Source organism: Neomonachus schauinslandi, chromosome 10, assembly GCF_002201575.2.
Source record: "Neomonachus schauinslandi chromosome 10, ASM220157v2, whole genome shotgun sequence".
NCBI lineage: Eukaryota > Metazoa > Chordata > Mammalia > Carnivora > Phocidae > Neomonachus > Neomonachus schauinslandi.
The window spans coordinates 36,368,268-36,387,337 of record NC_058412.1 but is presented as its reverse complement, the minus strand read 5'-3'; the positions used below and the strand labels follow the sequence as shown (position 1 = coordinate 36,387,337).

The following is a 19,070-nucleotide window of genomic DNA, read 5'->3' as shown; positions in this document are numbered from 1 at the left end:
CAATTTAGGTCCTTTAAAATCATCTCATGGACCCCTTGAACACACCTGAAGCTGTTGGTCATGGGGTCCAAACCCATCTCTTTGGCAAGAAGGCAGCTCCCCCATGGTCTCCCGGCTGGCCAGTGGCAGGACCCCTGTTCAGGAACCCCAGCCCAGAGTCAGCAGGGAAGTACTTTCCTCCAATGATACCTGATGAGCCCAATGTGCCAGAGTTTTGTTTCTTGAAGCCTTTAAACTGCTCCTTAGGGGTGCCTGGGTGGCTCATTCGGTTAAGCGTCTGCCTTTGGCTCAGGTCATGATCCTGGAGTCCTAGGATGGAGCCCTGCATCGGGCTCTCTGCTCAGTGTAGAGTCTGCTTCTCCCTCTGCCCCCTCCCCCTGCTCATGCTCTCTCTCTCTCTCTCAAATAAATAAAATCTTTAAAAAAAATAAATTACTCCTTATTCATTATTAAATGATGATCTTACTTCTCTCGTCGGAAGCTGTGTCTATAGCATGGTAAAATGTCCGTGTTTTGTAGCTGATGCAGAAAAGAATGTAGTCAAATCTCCTGAGTGGTCTCAGACACTGGCTGAGAATGGCAGCCCGAGAGACCTAGCCAGAGTTTAAATCAACCAACGGAAAATGTGAAAACTATGTTCTTTGCTTTGATGCTAACCAAGCCTTTAACTTGGAAAAATATGGAAAAAAAAAAGGGGGTGCATCTTGTGGAAGTGTTGACACACTAAACTCTAACTGGAGTTGTTAGCCTTGTGGTATCTCCGAGGCAGTTTTCTGAAAAGGAAACAAAATGATTCACCAAAGACATGACCCTGTCTGGGACTGCCCCGAGTATCAGGCCAGAGAAAGTGAAAACGTCCCAGATCAAAGAGGGCTCCGCTCCGAGTGGAAGAAGCCCAGGGAAAAGGCACTTGCTCCAACTGTGTGGCTCTGACCTCATTCTGAGCTTTCAAGGACCACAGGTCCACTGAACTCTGAAGCTGTACGTGCAAAGAGACTCTGACTCAAAAACAAACAAAACGAAAAATCCAAACCCCTCCTGGCTTAAGAGGAGTGAGTAGTAAATAAAAAAGGGATGGGGGAAAAGCAAAGCAGCAGGCTCACTGTCTGCAGTACAATGCAAATACGATGATGCAATCCTAGGAACAATGGATTCTTCCAGATATACATGCTGACTTGGCTTAGCCCTGTCACACACACACACACACACCACCACCCCCCCGCCCTGGCCCGCCACCTAGAGCATTCGGCTGGACCCTCCAACAAAGTGGAACATGGAGACGGTGACCCAAGTGGCTGAAGGTCTGTCTCATTTCCCCAGCCTTTAGACCTTCCACCTTCCACCTTTTCCCACCCCAATAGGCATGAGGGCTACATCACCACCATGATCTGCAGAAGCAGGGGGTGGTGGGGACAGGTGGAAGAGAGGGGGTGGATAAGGCAAATGAAAGGGATGGGAATGTGTTCAAAGCTCGATGCCCATTGGGTGATTTAGATGTCTCCTCACAACTGGTAAGAAACACTGTTCTTACTACTGGGATACCTCTTGAGTCGAGCGGGACTTGACATAACTTGTAGGTCGGTGCGGGGAGAGGGGGAGTGGTTCCCCGGGACGCAGAGCCTCTGATAATCAAGTTTCAGTGGGGCCAAGATCAACGTGAAAGAGATCAATGAGGGGCGCCTGGGTGGCTCAGTTGGTTAAGCGACTGCCTTCAGCTCAGGTCATGATCCCAGGGTCCTGGGATCGAGTCCCACATCGGGCTCCCTGCTCTGCGGGGAGCCTGCTTCTCCCTCTCCCACTCCCCCTGCTTGTGTTCCCTCTCTCGCTGTGTCTCTCTCTGTCAAATAAATAAATAAAAATCTTTAAAAAAAAAAAGAGATCAATGATACAGACTGTCAGCTATTAATCTACACTCTAAATGCACCAGGAGGGTTGCTAACACAAAAACAAAAACCTGTTTTTTAACTTCGAGGGTTTTGCTTTTGAATCACAAATAACAACATTAAAAAAAGAAAGGAAGAGAGAACACATACCTGAAGGAGGCGATTATTGCTGTAACTTCATCATCCGGATAAAACTGAGTAATGGCATGATGTGCCCCAAGCAACTCCTTCCCATCTTTCCACCAAGAAATAACTGCAATGTCCTGGTACATATTAGGTATATTGATGGAGCAATTAAATTTGACATCTTTATGTTCAGAAAGTATTATGTGGCCAATTGTATGATTAAATGCAAGAGGCGGTAGGAGCTTTGACCCAGCAGAGGTCACCCCAGGATGGGCTGCGTTCCCTGTATGCGGTCGTCCGGGTTGGGTTGGTGAAGACATCAAGGCAGGCTGGTGTCCACTGGCGTGAGGAAGGGAAAATGGCGTGTGGTCAGCTTGCAGGCCTCCTGGCAACGGCAGGTCAGGCTTGATTTCTTCCCTTACCTCGGCAACAGCTGGAAAACAGAAATCTGATTTTTAGCCTTTTAAATAATGGAGTTTTCCAAATAGGTTCCCAATCTCTAAGGCCATGATGAGAGAGAATTGGGGTATCCTTGGTGTCCTCAGAAAACATGAGCAGAATATACGTCCGGATGTATATTCTCATTCATAAGTTCATTCATCTGTTCACTTCCCTCCTAAGGAATGTTTAAGAAATATAACTCCCCCATCAAAAATTGTTTCCTTTTTTACATTTAAATTTTATTTTTTTTTAGAAGGGGGGGGGGGATGGGGGGGGAAAAGGGGGGGGGGGGGGGGGGGGGGGGAGGAGCAGAGGGAGAGGGAGAGAATTTTAAGTACGCTTCATGCTCAGCATGGAGCCTGATACGGGGTTCGATCTCACGAGCCTGAGATCATGACCTGAGGTGAAATCAAGAGTCAGACACTTAACCGACTGAGCTACCCAGACACCCCCTCAAAAATTGTTTACTTTTTTAAAATTGAGATATAATGGACATATTATATTAGTTTCAGGTGTACAACATAATGATTTGATTATTTGTAAATATTGCAAAATGATGATCATAATAATCTAGTTAGCTTAGTTGATTACCATCACAACACGTAGTTACAAAATTTTTTTCTGGTGATGAAAACTTTAAAGACCTACTCTCTTAGGTAGAGAGTATACAATACAGTATTTTGATTTTTTTACAATGCAGTATTGTTAACTATAGTCACCATACTGTACATCGCCAGGACTCATATATTTTATAACCGGAAGTTTGCACCTTTTGACCGCCTTCACCGATTTTTCAAAATTGTGACTCATTCAAAGTCCTTCACACCCAACTCAACAGCATGGCAGGAAGGTGATGATGGCCCCCGACATCACTTTTCTGGCTGTGTTCTCACTCACAGACTATGCCACAAATTTGGCCAGCGGTCTTGCAAAGGCTGCTACTGGTCACAAAGACAGCAGTTTACAATTCTTGCTCCTCAATGTGACCCATCTCTAGATATGGAGAAGAACATCAGTCATTCATGTCATCAACTACAGGATGACTTGGAGCTTCTAGTAAAATGCTTGCTTGCTGGAATGGACCTGGAAATGTTGATTTCATCTGGCCCTCAAGTATTTCTAAAAATACTGATCCACAATAGTGATACTTCTGGTGTTTTTTGTTTTTTTTTAAAGATTTTATTTATTTTTTGACAGAGAGAGAGACAGTGAGAGAGGGAACACAAGCAGGGGGAGTGGGAGAGGGAGAAGCAGGCTTCCCACCGAGCAGGGAGTCCGATGCGGGGCTCGATCCCAGGACCCTGGGATCATGACCTGAGCCGAAGGCAGACGCTTAACGACTAAGCCACCCAGGCGCCCCACTTCTGTTTTTTTTTAATAGCACTTCTGGAGCATACATTCTATGCTGGCGGTTATATATTCAAACACGTTGGCCACCAGTGCTTGAGACAGGCAGAGAGTGGGAGAGACACAGGGCTGGCTTTTTGTGAGTAAGTGACTGGGGGTCCCCACTCGACAGCTGTTCCTCTGCCACACTCAGGGTGTCACACCCTCCTGGGCTCCTGAGTGTGTGTGTGTGAGGGAGTAGGGTGGTCTCTGCTTAGGGTTGTGCCAGATTTAACAAATAAGAACACAGGATGCCTAGTTAAGCTTGAATTTTAGATAAGCAACAAATAATGTTTAGCCTAGGGAGTCAACTAAGCACTTATTTGGCCAATGGAGATACAAGCAGGAGATCTGGGGGCAGAAGGAAGGATCTGAGCATTTGTTCCTCTGGCTTCCTCCCTGCCAAGTCACTCTGGCCTGCACATCTTCCTCAGCTGAAGGTTACGGCTTCTGTTAGGGAGTTTTCTCCATATGACTCTTTCATGCCAGGTCGGCTCTCATAGTTGATGCATTTGAGAACTGCCTCCAGGGTGAATGCCAGGTTGGAGAAGAGATTTCACTATAAGAAACCAGGGAAGGTTGGCTGCTTGCTGTTAGCCTGAGGTCTCAGGGGCTGTGGGAGAGCAGGGGCCCTCTGCATGCTTTGGGGGAGGCTATGTGGGTCAGCCGCAGGCTGGCCTTGAGCCCAGCCATCCAGACAGATGAGTGTGCTGTGATGGGAGCGTTCATTTATTCCAGGGAGTGGTGGTCAGGGTGACTCTGCAGAGAGGGGCCCCTCCTCTCCCTGTCGCCCCCATGCCATGCAAATCTTATGCACAAATGTGGGCCTGGGCTCTTAGCAGGGAACGGCAAAACTCTGCCTGGGTCCCATCCAGTTCCATCATCTTCCTCTGAATTTGGGGACACTTTCTGCAGTTATAAATGCTCTGGCTGTTTATTTTATGGCTGCAGACCCTTCACAAGAATGCTCTTTTTCTTGAGGCTTTGAAGCACTTACAATTCACCTTAGCCTCTTAGGTCAGCAAATTTGTCTACGGTCCTTATTCATTGACATCCATGGGAATGGGAAGTCAGGGGTATGTCCAGATAACTTTGTTTTTCTTGAAATATAAAGCAAACAAGTAGAGTGGGAGAAGCAAATAATTCTTTAGTTTGTTTAATTTACTTAAAGACATTTAAAATGCCAAATTATAAAGGTAACCCACGTTGGTAGTGGAAAATTCAAATATTTATAGAAGCACAGAAAATATAAAATGGAAACCTGTTTTGTAATCCCAACCCTGCAGAATAACCTCTGATTACAGTTGGGTATAGTCTCCAGTTTTCTATGAGCTAAGAAGCTCACTGAACGAACTAAAGACAAGGCTACCCACTCGGATGATGTCAGGAGCAGAAAACCCACCCTGTAATCACTATGATGGCTGAAAAGATAGCTAAGCTCCATGAGTTGAATTGCCAGGAGTGGGCACAATGATTCAATGCCCAACCAATATTTACATAGCACCTACTGGGTCTAAGATTTGCTGTGATAATTTAATGGGGTACAGAAAGGCACTTGCCCCAGAGGAGGGGCAGCAGAGGGTCCCAGGGGGAAATGGGACAAAGCTAACTGGGGCGAGAGGGAGGTCCTGACAATGTCAGGGAGGCCTTCCCTGGTCCCTCCCCACCCCCGACCACTTAGCCCTCCTACATTAGGTGCTGGGGCCCTCCCCTTTGTAGCACCTTCTGTGATTCCTCATTCAGTTCTTTCTCTCCTGCTGGACTGAGAACCCCAAGAGGCCTAGCACCCACACTATAGCCAGCTCATAGACGATGCTCCAAGGAGGTGTGTTGAATGAGTAAGTAAAGCCATGAATTAGAGGAGGAAGGAGAGGTGGACAGGGTTTCAAGGGGCAGGGACGGTGCGAAACTGAAGAGAAAGAGGAGACCCTAATAGTTTGGGAACATGAATGTAGCCGTAGGGAGGCATTCCTGTGCTTGGACCAAAGTGACAGAGTGAGTGGATACAGGTTGACCTTGGAGAACCCCGAATCCTGGCTGAGGCAGCAGCAATTCTTGGAAGGTTTCTGAGCAGGGGAGGGGGAAGATCAGAGCCTTACTTGACCCTGGCACTGACATCCGGCTGAGCGGGAGCAAGTCGAGCAGGAAGGAGGAGGCCAGGAGGTGGGAAACCCGCCAGGAAGATAGCAAAGACCTAACAAGCAGAGCGGCCAGGAAGCAGGAAGAATGGGGGAGAGGCCAGGAGCCGACCTCACTATCGCCATCGTCCCACGACAGAAAGGTCGGTCCGACACCAAGTATTTAGGAAGGATGTAATCTCAGGACACAGGAGAGTTTTCCGGAGTGGTCATGATTCTGGTTGTTGCTAGAAGAATACAGGCCAGGAGGCTGCTTCTGGTTCAGTTTCCTCACAGGGGAAGTGGGGATGGCAATAACGGTGCCCCATAAGGTTGCTGTTAGCAATGAAGAACTTATTACTATGTCGGGCTCATAATCAACACTCAGTAACTATTAGCTATTATTCTTTCTTCTTAAGATTTTATTTATTTGGGACGCCTGGGTGGCTCAGTCGGTTAAGCGGCTGCCTTCAGCTCAGGTCATGATCCCAGGGTCCTGGGATCGAGTCCCACATCGGGCTCCTTGCTCAGCGGGAAGCCTGCTTCTCCCTCTGCCTGCTGCTCCCCCTGCTTGTGCTCTGTCTCTCTCTCTGACAAATAAATAAATAAAATCTTTTTTTTTAAAAAAAGATTTTATTTATTTACTTGAGTTAGAGCACAGAGGGAAAGGGAGCAGACTCCCACTGAGCAGAGAGCCCAATGCGGGGCTCAATCCCAGGACCCTGGGATCATGAATTGAGCTGAAGACAGCTGCTTAACCGACTGAGCCATCCAGGTGCCCCCATTCATTCATGTCTTTCTTTTCTTTTCTTCTTTCTTTCTTTCTTTTCTTCTTTCTTTCTTTCTTCTTCTCCCTTCCTTCCTTCTTTCCCTTTCTTTCTTTCTTTCATTCATTTTAATTTTACCCATCCATTTACTTGAGAGAGAGAGAGGAGAGCGTGAGCAGGGGAGGAGCAGAGGAAGAGGGACAAGCAGACTCTGCACTGAGCAGGGAGCCCAACGCAGGGCTCTATCCCAGGACCCCGAGAACACAACCTGAGCCAAAATCAAGAGTCGGCCACTCAACCAACAGAGCCACCCAGGAGCCCCTATTTCTTACTATTTTCTTATATTATTGTGAATCAGTAAAAACCTGCCACAGCCCAATACCTGAGAATGGCTGATTTATAGGGGTTGATAGCAAGGGCTGACCAACTCCTCATGGACAGTTAGGTTGGTGAGGTTCCCACTGCACAACTGTGGTGGGGGTTGGAGGGAGCTGCCATTCATATAGCAGTCTGTGTGAATGGTGCTTTAGAACTCAACAGTGCAGATAGGGGGCCCTGCGTGATTATGGATAACGTGAAAAAAGGCAAAATACCAATCCCAGGTTTTGGACCCAACGGCCAGGGCAATGACCAATCAGAGATTACGTGTTAAGCTGCTAACTTTTCACTGTTTTGACTACTTCCATGTATAATGCTCTTCCCCCTGTTTTTCCTTACAGAAGTGGACTGCTTTAAAATTATGGGGGGGGGGGGAGAGTTATGGCAGGAGGAGGAGACCAGGCCAACAAGGCTTGCTTGTACAACAAACCTTCTAGTTCTCACTAACATGCTCCTGCTAACTCATATTTATGATGGCAAAAGGCAACATGCTGGCCTGTTAGATGGATACACACTGATACAATGTTTAGTCAGTGTGAGAGCCGTATTAAAGCCCACAGAGACTGAATGAGAATTTGGTACCCTCTACGCAGCACACACGGGAAAAGTGGGCTGCCTCTGGCTGTAATTTGGTTGGAAAGCACAAGAAACTTCACCCTCCCCTCCTCTCCTTGCAAGGTTGTTTCCTTCTGTGGACTGGATAAGCCACTGAAGTGGGAAGTTTAACCTCACCTAAGTAACTGCTAAGAGCAGCCTTGGATAAATGGCCTCCCACCCAGGTGGGAGAGTAGCTGTCCAGCTATTCCAGCAGCTGCATCTGCCAGCTCCAAGGGACCACTCCCATCCAGCCCTACAGCTGCATGATGGAGCACCCCTGCCCATTCCTAATCACCACTCAGCTCTTGACCAGATTCCAACACCAGCTTCGTACAGACCGGGATTGTGTCTCCGTCATCGACCCCCAGGGCTGAGCGCAGGGACAGGCTTATGGGACCTGATTAGTAAATATTTATTCATCCAACAAATAAAATTGGTTAGGTACACTGTCCATTGTTTCATGCAGGTTCGCCTTGTTTTTCTGAACACATTTATAGCTTCCTCGAAAGCTGGAGGTAACATCCTCTGAACCCAGCAGGATGCATGACATGGATTTAATGCACAGTGAACACCCATGGAATAAATGGGTGTGATGTGGACAGAGTTCTGAAGGGTGAGCAGGGAAGAGAGGTGGTCCAGGCAGGGACACTCCTGTGGCTGGGAGTGGGACGGAGGTGGGATGCTGGCATGCCTCTGATGCAGCACCTCCTCCACCAGCCACACCTAGCTGCAGTGGGCCAGACATTTAGGGACCTTAGTCTGTTAGACTCAAAACTGGTCAGTTGGGGGATGCTAGTAAACAGTTTACTTTCTGTGTAATTGACTAGCCCGTCCCACCTTTAAATCCACAAATGGTGGCTGAGTGCTTACTGAGTGTGCGTGATGGCCGGTGGGCTGGTTGGTGGTTAGTACTGTTCAGTGGTTGCCCCGGAAAGTCCCTTGCTGCCTGAGACATGACCTCAGAAAAGCTCTTTAGCCTTTCTGATCCCCTGCAGGGATAAGAGTGCCTCAGTGGTAGGACATGATCGGATATATAGGGTCTGCCAGCACATTCTACCGATGTTGGCTGATGTTGTTGTCATTGGCTTGCATCTGAACCCAGGGCCTGTTGGCCACCTGAAGTAGGATTTCTTTTTTTTTAAATTTTTTAATTTTTTTTTAAAAGATTTTATTTATTTATTTGACAGAGAGAGACATAGTGAGAGCAGGAACACAAGCAGGGGGCGTGGGAGAGGGAGAAGCAGGCTTCCCGCGGGGCAGGGAGCCCGACGTGGGACTCGATCCCAGGACCCTGGGACCATGACCTGAGCCGAAGGCAGATGCTTAACGACTGAGCCACCCAGGCGCCCCTGAAGCAGGATTTCTGAGGCCAGGCCTGGGCCTTGTAGGAATGAGCACCAGGACTAATCAGAGAGGTCAGTGCATAGGGAATAGCAACACTGGAACAACAGAATTGCCACCCGTGAATGAGAGGAGAAAGGAAACTTTTGGCTTACGATGGCCAGAAGGCTCTGGGCTCTAAGGTACCTTTGCAGGGCTGGCTGGCCTCCATAATGCTTCCATAACATGAGATCCTTTCCTCTTCTGCAAGCCTCGGGACTACAGCCCAAGGTGGATAAAGGAAGCAGAAGCTGCTAAATTGCAAGTCCAGGGATAGTGGGTGGAATGGCAGCACTGGGCAGCATCCGGGCTGTGGAGGCCCTCCAAACCATGGAGGCCGACTGGGCAGGGGGGGCAGGCCTGCAGGAGGGAGAGTGTGGGTTGGCGAGCTCTATTTAATTCAACCCTGCCTTGGGTGTCAGGTGCCATCAATCTGCTTTACAATCCTGGGTGCCCGGAAAGGGAGAGCAGAAGCGCCTTGGCCTGAGTGTTGGAATAAGGACAGGACTGGAGTGCCAGCCTGTGGGATCCACTGCCCTGCTCTTTCTACTCTTCCTCAAACTACAAAACAGAGGCCTCAAGCAAGCTCTTTGAAGCTCAGCCTCAGAATCAGGAGGCCCAGAGGAGGATGCAAGGGTGAGGGCTTAGCCTTGAACTCCTGCAGGTTCTTTGCTTCCCACCTGCAAAGCATACATGGTCCAGGGGAGCAGTGACAGACAGAGGGGAGGATGCCCTTTGCCCAGGAGCAAAGGCCTCCTTTCTGTCCTGGATGTCTGCTCTGCCTTTGCTATTAAGTGGCCCCTGGCAATTGGAAAAAGGTCTCCTTCGGCTGTGGGTTTGCAGTTTACAAAAAGGCTTTTGGGACCCGCACCCCATCCCCTCTCCTGCAGTGCCCTGTGTCCCCCTCCAAGAGAAAGGGCCATACCTGGACTGTCTCCCTTCCCCCACCCCCATCATTCTGGCTGATATCTGAATCATGGCCCTGGGCACCTTTTCTGTCATCTAGTTTAAGGGCTCCTTCCCCATCCCTGCGGCTGGCTGAGGCCGAACCCAGAACAAAAAAACTTTCTACTTAGTTTTGTTTCACTTTATGTAAACATGAAGATCTCTCAACTGATAAAGAGTAGCAAGAATACTTTAATGGGAGAAAAATTTTAAACCTTTACCCTGAAATCACTTGACTCAATTGTCCCCAAACTGTAAATCGTAAACATTAACTTGGCTGGAGTGAATGCACTCCACCACTTGGGAAAAGTTACACAGAAAAAAAGACCATTCACAGGATAAAACTGACTCCTGAACAGTCCCATTTGTACCAAGTGTAGCAAAGCCCGGCGAGCAGAAGCTGGGTAGCTGACTGGGACAGAATGGGCTCTGGCAGGGGCTTTACTGGAAATCAAGGAGAGTACGTGGTCTGGCTGCTTGTGTATGGAGGGGTCACAGCTGTGGTGTGATCGCAGAAAAGACGGAGTGCCAGCAAAAACCCACTGGCATGCCTGCCCAGAGGGAAGAAAGCAAAGTCGGGTATAAAGCATGGTGTGGGCAGATCAGATTTTCCACATGCGCCCCAACGGGCATAGCGTTGTCAGATAAAAAAACAAGATGTTCCAGTTACACTTGAATTTCAGATAAGCAGCAAATATGCCCATACACAGGGATCTACTCAGTTAAATATATATAACTTAGTATCATTTAGCCCAAACCAGCTGGAGCCAGAGTGCCAGGGAGTGAGTTCACTGTTGCCCTCCCACAGGCGGGCCTCCTGGGGTGCAGAGCAGGTCTGGAGGGGGCAAACAGGGACCCCAGCACATCAAGCAAGCTATTCAACCTCTCTGAGCCCTCGCTTGGAGGGTGTAAAGGGGCTCAGACCTCTGAGCAACAATGATGATAACCGGGATCACGTCCCCACTTCCCTGGTATTCCTTCTGGCTTAAGAAAAAAAGCAGAGCCTCCCTGTGCCTTTCCCCCTTGTGCACACACTTCCGCAGTGAAGTTCCAAGGGCCTCAAGGGCTTTAAGCAGCTCCTCGTGATCCCCTTCAGCATGTACCCCACTTGTGACTTGGACGTTTAACTTTTTCTTCATAGAAGTGCTTTGCAAATGAAGCTTCCCAAGCAGACTGCACCCCTCAAGTCCTTTCTGTAGAGGAACATCAATTCAACCAGAAAAGAGTTCCAGAGTTGGACTGTGACTCTTCATCATCATCTTCTAACTCTCCAGCATGCCTTCCAAACTAACAGAACATTGGAATCTCCAGAGCTTGAGTTTATTGGTCAGGGGTGCAGTTTGGGTATTGGGACTTAAAAAAAAAAGTCTCTTCTAGTGATTCTAATGTGTAGCCAGGGTCAGAGCCCCTGCTCTAGGGGATGGATCCAGTAGCCCAAATCACTTTGGGGAAGGGGGCTCTTGAGGGTTCCGCCTGAGAATCCCCACCCAGAAGGCTCAGGTTTGAATGCCTGTGGTTGGGGAGCATGGTACCAACTTAAAAGAACTCTTGGAGTCAAAGAAGCAATGTTTAGCCCCATCCAGCTCAACCACTCAGAGGCCAGATGACCTTGTGCAAGTCACTTGTTCAAGTGAGCTTCAGTCTCCTCATCTGTAAAGTAAGACACAGAACACCTCCTTCTTTCAGAATAATAGCAGAATACTGCACATAAAACTCTGTGCAGTGCCTGCCATGCACAGACATGCAATAAATGGCAGTTAAATGATTTTCTTTTTCTTTTTTTTTAAAGATTTTATTTATTTATCTGAGAGAGAGAGAGAGCATGAGCAGGGAGAGAGCAGAGGGAGAGGGAGAAGCAGACTCCCCACTGAGCAGGGAGCCCGATGCAGGACTCGGATCCCAGGACCCTGAGATCATGACCTGAGCTGAAGGCAGATGCTTAACTGACTGAGCCACCAGCATGCCCCCAGTTAAGATTTTCATAACATGAAACAAATGATCTGTCATTTCGAAGGTGCAACTAGTCATGCCTGGACAATCAATGCTGAACATATGGGACCAGTTATGCTGACTTAGACCATTCAATTTCTTGCAGTGAAATATGAATATATGTTTACTTAACTACGGGTTTTCCTTCTCTTTCCCCTTTGGCAGCATACCAAGTATCACAGAAAGACTGAAGGAACACTTTCTGGCCAGAGTGGTGAAGCAGTTTGCCCCCGGTTATCTGTGGTTGGTTCTCCCTAAGGGCCAGATGTGGCTTTCAGGAGATCTACGAGAGACCCTCAGTCTCCAAATTTAATTCCTCCATCATGCCACTCCCAACACATACGCTCCAGCCCACCAATACCTGAAGGGCTATTAATAAAAAGTGATTTTCAGGCACCTGGGTGGCTCAGTCAGTTGAGTGTCAAACTCTTGATTTCAGCTAGGGTCATGATCTTGGGGCCATGGGCTTTGGGCTCTGTGGAAGTGTGGAGTCTGAGTGGGATTCTCTCTCTCCCACTCCCTCTGCTCCTCCTGCTCACACATACGTGTGCCCACTCTCTCTCTCTCATATAAATAAAATCTTTATTTTTTAAAAAGATTTTTATTTATTTATTTGAGAGAGAGAGAGCATGAGAGGCGGGAGGGGCAGAGGGAGAAGCAGACTCCTCGCTGAGCAGGGAGCCCCATGTGGGACTCGATCCCAGGACCCTGGGATCATGACCCGAGCTGAAGGCAGCTGCTTAACCAACTGAGCCACCCAGGGAGCCCCTAAATAAAATCTTAAAAAAAAATAAAAAGCCGTTCTTTTAAAGAAAAAATTATTCCCTTTTAAAACGTGACTTTCTGGAACATCTAACAAGATAGTTTGTCAAAGTCTTTTCTAAGTGACAGAAGGCAGAGAATTCTGTCCAAAAACAGATATACTTTTCCCTACTCCTCCCACTAAGTACACATAAAAACAACAGAAACAAACATTAAACAAACAGCAACAACAACTACTCTGAAAAGTGGAGAGAAGGCAGACGAAATGGGGACTTCAGGATGCAAGACCACCATGATGATGAATTCTCTGGGTTTTCCTTTGGCTCCATATGTCTCAATGTGGAAATGTTACCAGGCAAAGAACACCACCACCACAAAACAAACAAACAAAAACACAAAAACAAAACAAAACCCCAACAGAAGCCTATTTTCCGGAGACAAAAGGCAAGGAAAGGAACAGCCCATCAATACAGAAGATTTTTACACAATGAACTGTTCTTCTGGGCATCTTGGTGGCTCAGTTGGTTAAGCACCTGCCTTCAGCTCAGGTCATGATCCCAGGTTCCTGGGATCAAGTCCTACATTGGCTCCCTGCTCAGCGGGGAGCCTGCTTCTCCCTCTCCCGCTGCCTCCCATTCCCCCTGCTTTTGCTCTCTCTCTCTCACAAATAAATAAATAAAAGCTTTAAAAAAAATTGTTCTCCTCCAGGCAAACCACCCAGAAAAACCTATGGTCCCATCCCTATCCATGCCAGCAAAGGTCAAGTAGGGAGCCTAGACCTCCACTGTTACCCGGTTGAAAAGAGGTGCCACAACTATTCCACTGGGTGGTATCAGAGAGGGCCACGTAGAAAGCTGAGACTTTCATCCTCACTGGCTTGTGTTAGTAAAGACCATGTGGGAAGCCTGGACTTCCACTCCCACCTGGCATTAATGAGGCATCCTTTCCCATCCCCACTGAGGTGGCAGCAGAGAAGGCCTAGCAGAGAATCAGGGCTTTCACTGCTGCCAGTGAGGCCATCCCTCCTCTTCCCCTAGTGTCAATGGAGGTAAGGCGGGGCATAGTCAGGAAATACGAAGGCACTCCATCCCCTCCCAGACAGGAGGTGTCAGTGGAAACCTAATGGGCAGCCAGAACTCCCACCCCACCTCAGACCAGCAGTAACTCACACTCAGATGCCAATGGAGGTTGAAGGGAAAGCCTAGAATTCTACCCCCAGCAGGCAGTGAAGAGGCAGCATACCACTTCGACAGCCAGAGCAGCTGAGAGGAAATTCAGTATAACAAAAGATAAAAATAAGAGCTAGAGCCTCATAATATAATACCTCAAATGTCTAGGTTTCAATAAAAAATTCAATCTCAAACTGAATGAAATACCAACAGCAAGGTGACAGAGAATGATCTGAAAAAGGTTTTAAAAAAGGAATCATAAAAATACTTCAATAAGCAGGGCACCTGGGTGGCTCAGTTGGTTAAGCGACTGCCTTCGGCTCAGGTCATGATCCTGGAGTCCCAGGATCAAGTCCCGCATCGGGCTCCCTGCTCGGCAGGGAGTCTGCTTCTCCCTCTGCCCCTCCCCCCTCTCATGTGCTCTCTCTCATTCTCTCTCTCTGAAATAAATAAATAAAAAAATCTTAAAAAAAAATACTTCAATAAGCAAATATGAACATGAAACATTAAAAAATAGAAAGCCTCAACAAAGAAATATAAAGTCACAGTAAAGAAATCAAACATACATATTTAAGAATGCAACTTTTTGAACTGAAAAATACAATAACCAAAATAAAAAACTCAATGGGTGGGCTTAATAACAGAAGGGAGGGGCAGATGAAAGAATCAGTGAACTGGAAGACGGAACCATAGAAAATTATCTAATCTGAACAAGAGAGAGAAAAGAGACTGAAGAAAAAATGAACAGAGACTCTGGAACCTATAGGACTATTACTAAAGATCTAACATTTGTATTATCAGAGTCCTGGAAGGAGAGAAGAAAGAAGACAGCAAGAATGAAAAAGCACTTGAAGAAATAATGCTGAAAGCTTCCTAAACCTGACAAAAAATATAAACCTACAAAATCAAACATCTGAGTGAACCTAACATAGGATAAACCCAAAAAATATCCACACCAAGACACATCATGGTCAAACTTCTGAATAGTAAAGACAAAGAAAACTTTTTGAAAGTACTGAGAGAGAGAGAGAGAGATGATGCCTGACATATAGGGGAAAAACAATTCAAATGGCAGTTTGCGGGAACCATGGAGGACAGAAGGAAGTGGCATGTTTCATAAGTGCTGAAAGGAAAGAACTGTCAACTCAGAATTTTTCAGAAATGAAGGGGAAACCAAAATATTCAAGATGAAGGAAAACTAAGAATTTGTCATCACCAGACCTACTCTTAAAAAACAGTTAGAGGAAATTCTCTAAACAGAAAGAAAACAATAAAAGAAGGAAACTTGAATCATTGGAAGGGAGGAAAAAAACACAGAAAACAAGAATATTGGTCAACACAATAGACTTTCTTCTTCTTGAGTTTTTTTAAATTATGCCTGATGGTTGAAGAAAAATTGTAACACTGTCTGATATAGTTCTATATATGAAGAAGAAATATTTAAGATAATTATGTTTTGAATGTGGAAAAAAAGGAACTTAAAAGGAGGTAAGGATTTTATAATTACCTTGAACTGATGAAACAGCAACACCTAATATATCAATAATTATATTAAATGTAAATGATATAAGTATATTAAAAGCCCAAGATTGGCACAGTAGATTAAAAAACATTACCCAGCTATCTGCTGTTTATAAGAAATTCATGGCAAATATAACGATATAGGTAAGTTGAACACAGAAGGCAGAAAAAGATATATCATGCAACCATTAATCAAAAGAAAGCAGGATAGCTACATTGTTATCCGATAAAGTAGATTTCAAAGCAAAGAAAATTACCAGAGACAGAAAGCCAAATTATATAGTGATAAAGACTCAATCTACCAAAAAGACACAGCAGTCTTAAATCAGTGTGTACCAAACAAAGCAAAGAGCTGCAAAATATGTGAAGCAAAGATGATATAACTGAAAGAAGAAAAAACAAATCAACAATTGTAGTTGGAGACTTCACCATCTCTCTCTCTCAAGAACTGATCGAAGAACGAGGCAGAAAATAAGCAAGGATACAGAAGAACTAGATGACATTGCCAATGGAAAGAATCTAGTCTACATTTATAGAACATTCCATCCAAAAACAGCAGAATCCACATTCTTTCCAAATGATGATGGGATATAAACCAAGATAAGCCATATCCTGGGCTATAAAGCAAATCTCAAGAAATTTAAAAGAATTAAAATCATACAGTTTGTGTTCTCTGACCACAATGGAAATAATTAGAAATAACAGAAAGGTAATAGGAAATTCTTCAAATACTTGTAAACTAAACTTCTATATAATCTATGGATTAAAGAGGATGTCTCAAGGGAAATAAAAATATATATATATATTGAACTGAATGAAAACAAAGATAAAAACATATCAAAATTTGTGGGACACAACACAGTGCTAAGGGAAAATTTATTCAGTAATCTAAGCTCAGAACACAGACAAAGAAGAGCAAAACAAAAATAATATGTTTATATGAAATGAAATTGAAAAAAGAAAAGTAATAGAGAAAATCAATGAAACAAAGAACTGGTTGTTTGAAAATACCAATGAAATTGACAAATCTCTAGCAAGACTACAAAGAAAAAAAGAAGACACAAATTACTAATATCAGGAACGAAACAAGGCATATTACTATTCACTGTACAGACATCAAAAGGATAATAATTAAATACTACAAAGAACTCTACACACAAATCCGACAACATAGAGGACTAATTCCACAAAAGACACAAACTACTACAACTCACCCAATATGAAACAGATAATTTGAATATCCCTATAACTATAAAGGACATTAAATTCATTATCTAAAAAACTCCTCAAAAAACAAATTTCCAAGCTGAAATGGTTTCACTAAATAATTATACCAAATGCTTAAAGAAGAATTAGCACAAATTCTACATAATATCTTCCAGAAACTAGAAGAGGAGAGGACAAAAGCCAATATATTTTGTGAAGCTGGTGTCCTGATACCAAAACTAGACAAACAGTACAGAAAAAAAGTACAGACCAATATCCTTCATGAATATAGATGCAAAAACTCCTTAATAAAATATCAGCAAATAGAATTCAACAATATATAAAGAGAATTATATACCAAGATCAAGTGAAATTTATTTCATGGACAGAAAGTTGGTTCAATATATGAAAATCAATCAATGTCATCCACCATATTAACAGGTTAAAGAAGAAAAATCACATAATCATATTAATCATTTAACAAAGTCCAACAACCATTCAATACCCATTCACAATTTTTAAGAAAATAGGAAGAGAGGAGAACTTGCTCAACTTGATAAAGAGCATCCACCAAAAACTAACAGCTATAATTTTACTTCCTTTACTTCATTCTTTTCCTCTTAGATTAGAAACAAAGCAAAATGTCTGCTTTCCCCATTCTTTGTTTTTAAGTAGACTCCACGCCCACCATGGAGCCCAACGAGGGCCTGAACTCATGACCCTGAGATCAAGACCTATACTGAGATCAAGAGTCAGATGCTTAACCAACTGAACCACCCAGGTGCCCCTGCATTCCCCATTCTTAGTCAACATAGTGCTGAAAGTTCTAGCCAATGCAATAAAGCAAGAAAAAGAAATAAAAAGCATCAGAAAGGAAGAAATAAAATAACCACTATTTGCAGATATGATTATCTACATAGCAAATCACACAGAATCCATAAAAAATGTCCTTAGAACTAATAACCGATTTCATCAATGTCACAGGATACAAGGTAAATATACAAAAGTTATTTTACTTCTATATGCTAAGTAATGAACACATAGACATCAAAATTAAAAATACAGTACCATTTACAATCACTCCCAAAGGATGAAATACTTAGGTATAAATCTAACAAAGCACATTCAGAACTCATATCCTGAAAACTACAAAGCACTGATAGGAGAAATGAAAAAAGATCTAAATAAATAGAGAGACATACTGGGTTCATAAATTGGACACTTCGTTTGAGCTGGTGTCTGAAGTGGGGGGCAGTCCTATGAGATTGAGCCCCTAGCCTGTGAAGCCTAGGCTAACTCTAGGTAGTTAGTGTCAGAACTGAATTGAATTGTAGGATACCCAGTCGAGGTCAGAGAACTGGAGAATCTGTGGTTGAAACTATATATTTGATGTCAGAAAAAAAAGCACATAAAGATTTAACACAATTCTTAAAATATCAGGAAGGCGTTTTTTTTTTTTGTAGATAAAAACAATATATTTCTAAAATTTGTGTGGAAAAGCAAAGGATCTAAAATAGCTAAAACAATTTTGGGAAAAAGAAGAATAAAATGGGAGGAATCAGTCTCCTCAATTTCAAAACTTATTACATAGCTGCAATAATCAAGCTGGATAGTATTGGCAGAGGTATAGACACATAGATCAATGGAACAGAAGAGAACCAGAAATAGACCAACACAAATATACCCAACAACTTTTTGGCAAAGGTCGGAAGCAATTCAATGGAGCAAATATAGCTTTTTAAACAAATGATGCTGGAGCAAGTGGATATCCAGAGGCAAAAAAAATTAAACGACCTATTTCTTACACTTTATTCAAAAATTAACAAAAAATGGGTTACAGATATAAATGTAAAACGTAAAACTAAAAAACTTTTAGAAAAAAAAAACAACAGAGGGGCTCCCGGGTGGCTCAGTCAGTTAAGCATCTGCCTTCGGCTCAGGTCATGATCCCAGGGTCCTGGGATGGAGCCCCACTTCAGGCTCCCTGCTTAGCAGGAGCCTGCCTCTCCCTCTCCTCCCCACTTGTGCTCTCTCTTGCTATCTCTGTCACTATCTGTCTCTCTCTCTCTCTCAAATAAGTAAATAAAATCTTAAAAAAAAAAAAAAACAGGAGAAAATTTTCAGGATCTAGAGTTAGAGTCTTAACACTTGCCACGGAAAGTATGATACATAAAAAGAAAATTCGATAGAATTTTATCAAAACTAAAATGTCTGCTCTGCAAAAGACCCCATTAAGAGGAAAAAAAAAAAGAAAACCTACAGATTTGGAGAAATGATTTGCAAACCACCTATCTGACAAAGCACTAGTATCTAGATTATTAAAGAACCCTCAAAACTCAATAAGAAACAAACAAACCAATTAGAAAAGGGCAAAGACATGAAGAAACATTTCATTAACGAGTA

The 19,070-nt window shown here is 44.3% G+C and overlaps 1 protein-coding gene across 1 annotated transcript in view; it reads right to left on the bottom strand.

Moving 5' to 3' along the window:
- MERTK (MER proto-oncogene, tyrosine kinase) overlaps nt 1-19,070 on the bottom strand; it is a 107,284-nt gene that overhangs the window by 77,201 nt on the left and 11,013 nt on the right. Inside the window, exon 2 of the mRNA XM_021697385.1 lies at nt 2,034-2,442. Coding sequence (XP_021553060.1) covers nt 2,034-2,442 — 409 coding nt within the window. The remainder of the gene's footprint in view (nt 1-2,033; nt 2,443-19,070) is intronic.